Here is a 13,222-nt window from a genome sequence, read left to right as displayed (position 1 = left end):
AAGAACCGGGTAGGAATTCTGCCGCTGTCGTCTGCTTCAGAAGGCAGGAAGGGTCACATGAACCAATCACGGTACTCTCGTACGCTGGTGTAAGAGAGACCATTTACGCACGTGCTGTAGGAATCGAAGCTTTCCCTCCAGAAAGGCAGCAAGGAATATAGAGTCCTTTACGCCGAACCTGCTCGGCGTCCGGCCAGGAAAGGCATTGAAAAAATATGCTAGAATGAATGTTGAGAGTGGAGCGTTGCAAGCGGATCGCGAAAAATAGCTATTATAATGCCATGAAGGTCAAACATATATGAAATTAGTCACGTTTTACTTTATAATCACAGCATTTAAGCATTTTTGAAATTTTAAATCTGGGAACGCCGGGCGTACGGGCGTACTATAACGCTACGCCACTGATGATAAGTGACGCTTTTCAAATTGGACAGCCTTGAAGCAAGAAGAAAAATATGTACTATATTTTACTTGGATAATATTTTGGAAGGGAGAATGAAAGTACCTAACCTACCAAAATTAATATGTTTGAGAGTGAATGAACACCATCTTAGAGATAATAGTGCACTGTTTCTATTATTTCTTATTAAGATTTACAATTCTTACCTCGGAAGGCTAAATATTCAGAATTTTTCTTAAAATATACTTTATGTAAAGATAGGCTAATCGGGACAGGACATACAGTTAAAAAGTGGGATCTGAACCACTGTGCAATGTGCCTCCACCAGGTATCGAACCCAGGACCGCTACATTACAAGGAATTCAGAATGTTACGAAATTTTTACTTATTGTGCTTCAAGTAGATCATCCAAATGAATAATTATTCTCAGTAATTCTGTTGTGTTTTTTATTAGGATTCAATGTTGATCTTTCTTACTATTTTATTATTTTTATGTTATTATAAGTTTCGTTGCCTTTGCTCTTAATTATCTGTAATTGAATATTTTATCTATTTTCTTTTGAGTATTTATGTCATCTTGAAATTGTATGTTATGTGTCCTTCGTGTACAACTGCTGTTCGAAGTAACTGAAACTTTATTTCTGTTATTAACATTAAAAATAACAAGCTTTCTGCTTTCTTGTAACTTGAAATAAAAGACCCTCACCCCCTTCTCCCGACACCCATGGCAAAACACACCCCGATTTTTTCTGGACATGCTTCTGCTTTAGATTGATTATGTTAAAAAATACAATTCTGCTAAAACATCCGGTTTGAGATACTTTCCGCAAACTATCCAGACACGTGCAAGGACAATTGCATCACTGACCATAAAGAAACACGAATTTAAAGCTGATGGATAGGCAGAAAAAATCGAGGCGGCTTTCAACCGTTCGCAGGAAAGTACCCATCAGGAAACATTTTTAGACTCTCGATTGCATTAAGCACGGGTGTATAATATGTCCGGCGTTTTGTGAGGAACAGGCATGAAGTGTTTTTCTTCCCAATTCACGTCATCACTTCTGTCTGTCACCGGATGCACTCTTTTACGGAGTGGTTCTCTTTTTTAGTGCCAGAAAAAGTGGAGGAAATGACTCCGTCAAAATCTCACCATTATGAGATTTCCACATCTGGAAGCTTCCTATTAATGAGTATAAATTGCGGGACATTCTGGCAATTATTCTATTGGTGTCCTGAACCACCGGCAAGATGTGCACCAAAATATTCTCTCTCCTGGCTCTCTTCGTCATCCTCGGCCTTGCTACTGCCGTAAGTACTTATTCTGATAACATCTTCACTTCCAAACTAATCGCGTACAAGCAGGGTTTCGGAGCGGAGCGGATCAACGCTCCGACTGTTGCCCACGTTCCGGAGCGAGGAGCAAGATTCTAAGAAATGGTTCGCTCCGCTCCGGAGCGGAGCGATGTCTTAGCCCGCTCCGCTCCGGAGCGGAGCAGCGGGAATCGAAAAATTTCTCGCTCCGCTCCGGAGCAAGGAGCGAAGTTTTAGAAAATGGTTCACTCCGCTCCGGAGCGGAGCGCTACCTTGACACGCTCCGCTCCGGATCGGAGCAGAGGAAGTTGGAAAATTTCTCGCTCCGCTCCGGAGCGAGGAGCAAAATTTTAGGAAACGGTTCACTCCGCTCCGGAGCGGAGCGATGCCTTGTGACGCTCCGCTCCGGAGCGAGGAGCGATATTCTAAGAACTTGCCCACTCCGCTCCGGAGCGAATCCGGAGCGCTCCGAGGTTGGAGTGTATACAGAAAACTAACGATCAAAGGTTCCGAGTACATTAGTAATTTTGTTTGTGGAATTTGTACGGCATTTGAAAATCGCCCGTTGTTGTAGTTATAAAACTGATTATTACTAAAGCTAACGCCACGGAAACAGTCCAGAAAATATTACGTCACTCACCTACAGTGTTGCCAATAAGCAAGGAATAATCCTTACACAATACACCAGGGAAGGCACATTCAACCGCATACGTACAGTCAGGACACTGCCGGTGTTCATGCAAAACACTCGCTGGTGCATGATTGCCATATCTTACTTTCTTTTACGCTGGTTATGTATGATACTTTGAATGTAGGGAAAGGGAAAAGTTTAAAGTAATTGGAAATTCAGGTTGCTAATTTTAACTTTTCGATTTTTGAATGTATGAAGTTGAAAATCGGAATCATGCTTATTAATGTTACCGTCGGCCAATAAGGTAACGTTTTAATTTGAAATAGCTACAGTTTCCATATCTAACTTTTTAAAAATCCTGACACTAGAAAGTTGAAAACCGGCTTAACCAAAAATGTAAGTTGACACATTTGGTTTACTTTTATGAAGGTATAAAATCGAAAATCGGAAACAGCCAAACCGGGGAATTTAAATAGTATGAAATACAGGGTTGTCATATCGATTCTTTTTCCCAATTTTAAAGGCAGGAAGTTGAAATAGGTATTTAATGGTTACATACGTATACTACTGCAAAAATTACAAAATGTCTGATTGCCATATCTAACATTTCAAGTTTGTAAGCAGTAACCTGGAAATAGGCATGGTGATTATAAGAAAATTGCAAAAATTTTGGAAAACGACGAATGGAATGTTGCTATATTTAACTTTCTGAGTCTAGAAAGCCAGAAAACGTATACGTATAAAATTAATATTTTTTGTATTGAGTACGTTGTACACAGCAAACTGAAAGCAAGTTTTCAGTAATGAACAATGTGTAGTCAGCAGATAAGTCGAAACAAGATGTATAAACCTTAATAACCGTGATAAACACAAAATGTAATATTATCTACTTGGATAGGGCCATGTCCTAAATTTTATGGTTTCATTTTGAAAAACAGGGCTGCGAGCAATACGTGCCTTCCTCACTAATAGCATTTGATTTTATTTTTTGTTACTTAGCTTTGAATTTTGGCTAATCGCGACGATGATAATGAGAGAATTGATAAATGTGTACTGAAAAAAAAAAAATAGCGCGCTGTACCCTGACAACATAGTGGTAACAACGTCGCCTTGTAATGAAGGGGCACTGGGATCGATACCCGGTGGAGGGACATAGTGGCTCGAATCCCACATTAGGTAGGATTTAAACTGTAGGTCTATTCTCGATAGCGTATTGTTGAGTCTTAAATCCACCAAATGTCCATAACACAAGGCATTGTTTCAACGTATGTTGAATGTATAATTGCAATGTATATTGTGATAAATTAATCCTTAAGAAAATATACATTTATAATTCTGTTTAACAATAAGAGACTTCACTTTCCTTTACATCTATTCACAAGAGCATAAAACAAGGGTCCCGGGTTCGAATCCCGGTCGGGTTTGGTTGTTTGTGAATGTCCATTCATCAATTTCATCATTTCATCACTCATCCACATCTTCGCAAATTAGCCAAGAGGCACAAAACGCGAAGTAAAATAAACTAAATCAAATCAAATCAAATCAAAACAAGAGCATAAAAATACAACTTGGAAATTAATTTCCAAATGAACAACCTTTTATTCATATATTTTACGTATGTGTGTGTGTGTGTGTTTTCTGAAATCTGGCAAAGTCCTAATAATGTATCCACTTATTTTTGTGAAAGTGAAGAGAAGAACAACACGCGCAAGTAATACTTTTAAAAGAGAACAATCTGGCCAGAATTGGTGTAGCATAATTCTAATACAACTGGCAACACTGGAGCTGTCTGGCAAAGGCGATGTCTCTACCATGTACGGATAAGTCGAACGCAACGTACAGCGCAGCGAACGAAGTTCTCAACCCCGAAAGCACACACAAACACCCTCCTTCCCTCTTGAAATGGGCACAACAAGACCAAAGCGCTAGCCGATTGCACTGAGTCACCTGCAAGGAACACGGAATACGGTACAAAACGAAGCTGTCTGTTGTATGGGGGAGGTGGGTCGGACAAATCCGCAAAGCAGAAAAACTGATTGCTTGAAATTATTCGTAACCCATTCAACACATAACATTCAAACTCTTATATCTAAGAGTCACAATGCAAAATAGTTCATCTCAATACAGAAATACTATTTACGTAATTCATATTTCAACTTATATCAAATGAACAATTTACGTACTATAGCTCTCTCTCTCTCTCCCCCTCTCTCTCTCTCTATTGAGCCAAAACAACATTCTTGTATTGTTTTACCAATGTTTAATGTGCATGATTGATTGATTGATTTAGTTCATTTTACTTATCTTCTTTGTCACTTTTGGCTAATCGCGAAGATGGAGATGATTGATGTTATGATTAAATTGATTAACGATACACACAAAGATTGTACACTCGCCTCACTTAGCAGTTCGTTTCTTTATACAGCATATTTGTAGAAGATACAATTCAACATACAAGTGTATAAAACAAACTTATTACTAACTTCGTTGACCCTGTACAAGCCCATGCCGGGTTTTGAACCACCCCACGGATCCCTGACGTCATAGGGTGCTGTGCTGTAGAGCGAACACAAACAAAAATGCTTCGGCCAAAAGTCCCCGCGCACCTCCCCCTTCACCCGTTCGACTAGGGCCATAAGGAAGCATGATCCACTCTGTCCCTCCCCTCCAAGCGGGGGCGATCATGCAGACCAACAACTAGAATACGTGGAAACAGGACTGCAGGCTCTTTTCAATGTGGTTCTACTATAACCACTCCGTCACGGAAGTCGGCTTTAATGCGCACATTCCATTATTCATAGTTGCATTACAGCATTCGTGTAAAAAAACAACTCCTAACCGGATCGGAGCGTGCTGTCAAAACCACCACGCTCCGGAGCGGAGTGCTGTTGTCTCACGCTCCGCTCCGGATCGGAGCGTGCGTCTAAAAAATCTGAACCACTCCGCTCCGGAGCGGAGTACTGCTGTATCACGCTCCGCTCCGGATCGGAGCGTGTGTCCCAGAAAGCCGAACCACTCCGCTCCGGAGCGGAGTGCTGTTGTATCACGCTCCGCTCCGGATCGGAGCGTACGTCTCAAAAAGCTGAACCATTCCGCTCCGGAGCGGAATGCTGTTATATCACGCTCCGCTCCGGATCGGAGCGTGCTACTCAAAAAGTCGAACCACTCCGCTCCGGAGCGGAGCGTGTCTCTCAACAAATCGAACCACTCCGCTCCGGATCGGAGTGCTGTCGTACCACGCTCCGCTCCGGAGCGAGGAGCGGAGTAGAAATGACGCTTCGAAGTCGCTCCGGAGCGCTCCTTTAGTACGCTCCGCACTCCGCTCCGAGACCCTGCGTACAAGTACCACTTCTCAAATTTCACAAAACTTCGAACAGACCCAGTGAGGTTCAGCGGTTTGAACAAGAAATCACGGGTTCATGTCAATGAGTTACATACACAGAGGCCATTCCGTCTCAAATCACTTAGTACACCATGGATTTCATTTTGCAGACTAGAGAGGCTCACGACCTGTATAATCCTTCGTTGGGGCTCGTGTTGTTATAAAGCTAGGATAATTTTAATAACCTCCTGGGACCTGAGGGATAAAGTATTGAAGAGTATTATTTATGATTGCACAAATGTAAGTACTTTAGCAAAATAGTCCTTGATGCTATTTTTATGGGATGGAAAACTTGTCGATTTTGGCCCCGAAATTAAGTCCTAACTTTGATTCTGGCACCCTAGTTAAGTATCAAGTTTGATTCTGTCCCCAATTTAAATACAAAGTTTGAATCTGCCCACTCGCAAAGTTTGAATGTACCCCCCTCAAAGTTAAGTCTCAAGTTTGATTCTGCCCCCAAATTTTACCTCCAAATTCGATTCTGCCTCCCCCACCCCAAAGCTAGGCCCCAAGTTACGCCCATGTAATAGGGTGTTACACGGTAGTTTTTTGAAGAGCATCGCTTTTTACTTTGCTAGCTACTAATTTGTGCCAACAAGGATGTAAATATGAATTTCGAGTTTGATAGTCCTATTGACCTGGATTATAGATTGATTACTATGTCTTTCACGTGTTAGCAAGTTTATAGAACTGCTGTAATTCTAAAGCTTTATACACACACACATCACACACCATCCCCCCCAATTTTTTAGTATATAAATTCTATCTCATTAAAGAGTAGCTCGGAAAATAAGCTTAAGCAATACATTGAGGTTATAAGTCAGCGTTCTGATTAGTACACTTCGCAACATCTTATTTGACCGCCCCGAAAGAATTCTAAGTCCCGAAATCGTAAACTTAGCAACATTGCACTTCAGCTCCAGGTGAGAGTAGCCAACTTTGAGTAGGTCCTTCCACTAGACGAAAAACGCTACGGTGATAGGTTTTCAATTTAACACTTTCCATGAACTTAGAAACTATAAACCGCTATTATAATACACAATCAAACAGATATAATAAATTGGAAAAAGAACCTTGAAGGATATTTACGATCTCGACTTGAAATTTGGGGGGTTTGAAACACTGAATAGAGTCTTTCTCCACCTGGAGGAAATTGCCATCAAGTTTGTGCAGAAAGAAGCAAATTTGTGAGGAGTTTATGCGACATTTTATTTACAATACCTTGCATAATATCGAACAGTTGTCAAAAACATATATTTTACACGAAGTGTCGAGAAAATGTGCTTGAAACACAGGAAGGTGGGAGTCTTCATAAACGTCAACATGTTTTTAAGGATATAACGTCATTAAGTTAACGTAGAGCAGTTCGATAGGTGCTGCTTTCCTACTTTTTCATCAAGCGTGAAAGGTCGCGGGTTCAAATCCCACCCTCTCCTCTTTTTTTTTTGTTTGCTGAACAGATACCGTTGATATTAGATTATTTAAGAAATGCATCCGATGCACACTTGAGGGACGTCCCTTCTGCGCATATTTCCCCTTAGAAGTTGGAGTTTTCCAGGATTTAAAGTTAAAACTTTTCTTTTTAGTTATTGTTCATATGTTGTGTTAACACACACATCATGATTAATTCACAAATCACATATATGTATTCAGGATGCAAAATGTAATATTATTTAAGTCATGTATTGTTTGTTCTTCACTGACACCTAAAATATTGATTATTTGATTTCGATATACTAAAAAAAGATATACAGTTATGTTAAGTAGTGATGTAGTGCAGTACTGTAACGAAGGAGAGCGTTTAATGAGATCAAATTGCTAAGATTGGTAATTTTATGTCCGTTCCTTCGTAATGACTGTTGTCAATCCCCTCACCACCATCTTACCAAGTGTCTAAAACTAATAGTAAATCGCTTATTAACATAAATAAATTGTTATTGCGACGAAGGCCGATTCGATAAGAAACTACTAATAAGTATTTATATAGTGAGTGATAAACAAAAAATTCAAAACCTCATAATGATCATTAATTCCTCACTGCTTTGTATCTAAAATGTTTCTCTTCTCTGAACAGAAAGTACGAGTATCAGATATAACAAACTCCGCACTAACTTTGCAATATTCGAAACCACCAATACAGACTTAGCTCTACGTAACTTGATTCTGCGCATTCCACGTGGCATGTGACTTCCTCCTATCATGGAAATAACTTTCTCTTACTATTTCCTTTCCTCTCGTGAAATACAGAGACCAATGTTAACTTCTTAGCACGGTGGATAAACTTTACACCCAACGATATACTCCTGAAAAAAATCCTGCCTAGGTGGAGAATCGAACCTACGACCTCCCTTGTAAGAATCAAGCACGCTACCTTTTCTCCAGGTAGCTCATGTTAAAATTTGTTACCAGTTTGGAGAAACCAATTCACACATAATGTTATATCTATAATTTCCTCATGGCAATTTTCATGAGGAAACGAATTCAGATAAAATCGAGAAACGCTGAAAGGGAAAATGATGAACATGTCTAATGGCGTTTTGTCATATTTTGTAAATTGTGTAAAAATTCCGTGTTTTGAACAAGCAATCATTTAGTTACGAAGTATTTTGTTGTTTGTTTAAAGTTGGAACAGGAGAGCGTAAAGGAGTCATTTGAACCAGACCCCGTTTGACAAGAAACTTCAGCTTTTTTCCAAAGACTGTATGAAAAGAGAGAGGAACGTATGAAATATAAAATATGTGTGAAATTAAAACAATGGAAACCTTGAACGATAATACTAACGAACTCAAACTATGAAAAACATATTTTCGTGGTGGAAAACTCCAAGTCATTTTCGAAATATGAACTTGATGTTTTTCTTTATTATGAAGTGGAGATATGGGACGATACGATCCCCCAGCAAGAAAATTTTAAGTAAGCTACCTCCAACTTTTTCAATGGTCATAATTACTACTTAAGGTCCGGAAGTTGATGAAAAATCAACTTTTTTTCTGACCCTTAAAAAGAATGCTAAACCTGATATCATGTCCGTTTCCCTTCAGTTAGAGCCAGAAAACACTTTCTATTTTACATTTTTCTGCCTTTTTTGGCTTTTAGTATATTTGTCAGTATTTTTAACAGTTTTTGTTGCATTTTTACTTATTTTTTAGGTTTATTTTGCTCCTCCCCTGTTGTTTCGTGCATTTTAAATGCATTTACTAGTAAAACTTACATATTTAGGTTTCTTGACATGGTCTTTTTAGCAAATTCACCATGAATCGAAAATACGGTCAATGGAAAAGCATTATATTATTCTTAACTGAAATGTTAGGCAATGGATTAAAATACAGGGTGATCGAAAAGTCCCCGAACCCAAACTTCAAATTTTTTTTTCGCCGGTCGTTATTATGATAATGTCAAAATTTCTGTGGAAGCTGGTTTGCGAGGGTCTTGGCTGTACACGACACAAGAGATGGCGCTGGGGAGTAGCGCTAGCAGTCGTGGCGAGGAAATGAACTACGATCAGTGCTGGTAACAAAATAATCAGGTAAACCAAACCAACAGTTAACCTAAACTGTGACCCCACAAGAAAAAATCGGGTGAGTTTAAATCAGGTGATCTTGCCGACCAAAGCCCTGATGAAATCAGGCAGTCATCAAAAAATTCACGCAGAAATGCCATGGTGGCATTGGACGTATGGCATGTTGCCCCTTCTTGTTGTAACCACACATCTCGTTCATCGGCATCCAAAAGCGCGATAAACTGCTGTATAATGTCCTGGTACACAATAGAGTGCACTCGGTTTTCGAAAAAAATCCTCCTCCACCGACAAACTCATCCTTGCAACTGGCGTGATTATTTTGTTACCAGCACTGCTCGTAGTTCATTTCCTCGCCACGACTGCTAGCGCCACTCCCCAGCGCCATCTCTTGCATCGTGTACAGCCAAGACCCTCGCAAACCAGCTTCCACAGAAATTTTGACATTATCATAATAACGACCGGCGAAAAAAAAATTTGAAGTTTGGGTTCGGGGACTTTTCGATCACCCTATACTTTGTGTGAATATCTACTTTGAGGTTATTTTTCTGGACACTATTATCGCTTTAATCTGTAGTTTTAAAGTAAATTTAGTCACAATATTAAATGCAATTACACTCGGGTATACGCGAAGCAGAACTGTATTTTCGGATGCTGGCCGACTACAGTATCATAGAAGGCCCACTCTGAAAGGAGATGAATTGGTTGATTTGGTATTTTAAGTCAACTTTATGCATAGTAAGGCTAATCGGGACTGGACCTACAGTTTAAAGTGGAATCCGAACCGAGTGCATAAAATAACGTGAACCGTGTGGTGTATGGGGATCGTTTGCCTATGGAATGGAAGGTCATGGGTTCAAACCTACTTCTTTGCGAAATCTTTTTCGGGAAGTAAACGGCTTTGGACGAGAATGCTTATCTACGTTTCTTGGATATTTCCGTTGATATTTATGCGATTTATGTCCAGCATTTCCGGATGCAGAAAGTTGACATGTAAGTTCTTAATATGTGTTAACTTATAACAGCTGAATGAAAGAAAAAGTAGTATTTCCTAAAATCCTGCCAATCACTGAAAGATTAAAAACATTAGTAGAAGCATTACTTGAGACATGCACAGTGGCGACGATTATGGAGTGTGGAGGGGCAGATGACCCAGCACTATGCTAAACATTATCTACCAACGCAAAGAAACTGTCCTTGCCCTCCCCCACCCCCACCTTGCCCCATCAGTTTTGAAACCCAATCGCCGCCACTGAGCATGCATCGCATAAATATTTACAGTAATATCATATAATATTATATTACGTTATTAGAACACTTCGAACTCGGTAAATAAAAAGGAAAAAATAATAAGGAAAGGGTGGGATTTGAACCTACGATGTTTCGATCTTGACGAAAACAGTCAAAAAAACGAAAGTGCTGTCATCTAACCAACTACTCCAGGAGATTGCTAACAGAAATCTCAGTAAAACACGTTAATCTCAGTTGAAGCAACATTGTGCCGGAGTTTCGAACCATTTTTCGCCAAGAACCATGGAAAAGACACACTTTGCAGAATCGTTTCGTGTTGTGCAAGGTATCTTTACTAAACATTTCGCATAAAATCATCATAAATTTGCCTCCTTGCATTCAAATGTGACCGCAAATTTTTCCAGGTGGATGAGAACCTGTTCAGTGTTTCACAATGCACATACATTTTCCTATTTTCAAATTCAGAACGAAGAATCTTGAAATATTTTCAACATTCGTATTTCTACTTAACATTTTTTGTCTACTCATATATTTTATTACTGCTTTAGGGTATCTTTACTTTATGGAATGTGAAAGAATTAAAAAAAATCACGAGCGTTTTCATTCAGGAAGAAGAAATGTTGCAAAGTTGGCTACTCTTAGTTGGTTCTGAAGCGCTATGCTGCCAAATTTACGAATTCCGAACTTTGAAATTTTTCAGGTCGGTCAAATAAGATGTTGCGAAGTGTACCATGGATCTCATTACGGCCACGCAATAAACGCAGCTCCAACATATCTTTAGGGGTCCCGTGTTCGAATTCCGACCTGAGTATGGGTGTTCTCTGTGAGTGTCGATTCATCAATTTCATCATATCATCACTCATGCTCATCTTAACGATTTACCCGAAGTTGAAGAAAAGCGTAGTAAAATAAACCAAACCAATCAATCAATCAATACAACTTCTAAATTTGTTACAAACGAGGATGTGTTGGAATAGATTGAATGAAGTCTTGCGCTGTGTGTGTCGATCATTCTAAGACAATACTCAGTGAATGGTTGCTGAATGTGCTAAAAAAATTATCAACTTTCGTCTTTCGCTTTCAAGAAAAATTAAAACGCATGAACAGGACCAAGGAAAACAAAATATCAAATATAACATTAGGATTCCGGTTATAAAAAATTATCGCGACATGAAACAGCGGAGGGATGGTATTTCCCCCAGCTAGCAAAACCTTCGCAAAGCATCCCCCAGCTGTCTCGTTACCCACGTAAAACCGAAGGATCATCCTCCCAGCTAATCAGAAAGCTCGGCCAATCTCCCCCCCCCCCCCCCAGCTAACATTGCCCACCTCAAGCACTGCAGAAAAATGTACACTTCGCAACATCTTATTTGACCGCCCTGGAAAATTGTAAAGTCCGGAATTCGTAAATTTGGCAGCATAGCGCTTCAGAACCAACTAAGAGTAGCCAACTTTGCAACATTTCTTCTTCCTGAATGAAAACGCTCGTGATTTTTTTTAATTCTTTCACATTCCATAAAGTAAAGATACCCTAAAGCAGTAATAAAATATATGAGTAGACAAAAAAATGTTAAGTAGAAATACGAATGTTGAAAATATTTCAAGATTCTTCGTTCTGAATTTGAAAATAGGAAAATGTATGTGCATTGTGAAACACTGAACAGGTTCTCATCCACCTGGAAAAATTTGCGGTCACATTTGAATGCAAGGAGGCAAATTTATGATGATTTTATGCGAAATGTTTAGTAAAGATACCTTGCACAACACGAAACGATTCTGCAAAGTGTGTCTTTTCCATGGTTCTTGGCGAAAAATGGTTCGAAACTCCGGCACAATGTTGCTTCAACTGAGATTAACGTGTTTTACTGAGATTTCTGTTAGCAATCTCCTGGAGTAGTTGGTTAGATGACAGCACTTTCGTTTTTTTGACTGTTTTCGTCAAGATCGAAACATCGTAGGTTCAAATCCCACCCTTTCCTTATTATTTTTTCCTTTTTATTTACCGAGTTCGAAGTGTTCTAATAACGTAATATAATATTATATGATATTACTGTAAATATTTATGCGATGCATGCTCAGTGGCGGCGATTGGGTTTCAAAACTGATGGGGCAAGGTGGGGGTGGGGGAGGGCAAGGACAGTTTCTTTGCGTTGGTAGATAATGTTTAGCATAGTGCTGGGTCATCTGCCCCTCCACACTCCATAATCGTCGCCACTGTGCATGCCTCAAGTAATGCTTCTACTAATGTTTTTAATCTTTCAGTGATTGGTAGGATTTTAGGAAATACTACTTTTTCTTTCATTCAGCTGTTATAAGTTAACACATATTAAAACTTACATGTCAACTTTCTCCATCCGGAAATGCTGGACATAAATCCCATAAATATCAACGGAAATATCCAAGAAACGTAGATAAGCATTGTCGTCCAAAGCCGTATACTTCCCGAAAAAGATTTTGCAAAGAAGTAGGTTTGAACCCATGACATTCCATTCCATAAGCAAACGATCCCCCCTACACCATGCGGTTCACATTATTTGATGCACTCGGTTCGGATCCCACTTTAAACTAGTCCAGTCCCGATTAGCCTTACTATGCATAAAGTTGACTTAAAACACCAAATCAACCAATTCATCTCCTTTTAGAGTGGGCCTTCTATGATATTGTAGTCGGCCAGCATCCGAAAATACAGTTCAGCTTCGCGTATACCAGAGTGTAATTGCATTTAATATT

At 39.5% G+C, this 13,222-nt stretch overlaps 1 protein-coding gene across 2 annotated transcripts in view; it reads left to right on the top strand.

Moving 5' to 3' along the window:
• Positions 1 to 1,602: 1,602 nt before the first annotated feature.
• Positions 1,603 to 13,222, top strand: part of LOC145998499 (uncharacterized) — a 98,725-nt gene continuing 87,105 nt past the window's right edge. For both annotated transcript variants that reach the window (XM_083134919.1, XM_083134918.1), the window contains exon 1: positions 1,603 to 1,708. In XM_083134919.1, coding sequence (XP_082991045.1) covers positions 1,649 to 1,708 — 60 coding nt within the window. In that variant the 5' untranslated portion in view covers positions 1,603 to 1,648. The remainder of the gene's footprint in view (positions 1,709 to 13,222) is intronic.

This window comes from Lepisma saccharinum, chromosome 14 (assembly GCF_977018435.1).
Source record: "Lepisma saccharinum chromosome 14, izLepSacc3.1, whole genome shotgun sequence".
Classification (NCBI taxonomy): Eukaryota; Metazoa; Arthropoda; class Insecta; order Zygentoma; family Lepismatidae; genus Lepisma; species Lepisma saccharinum.
This window is presented reverse-complemented; position numbering and strand designations above follow the sequence as displayed.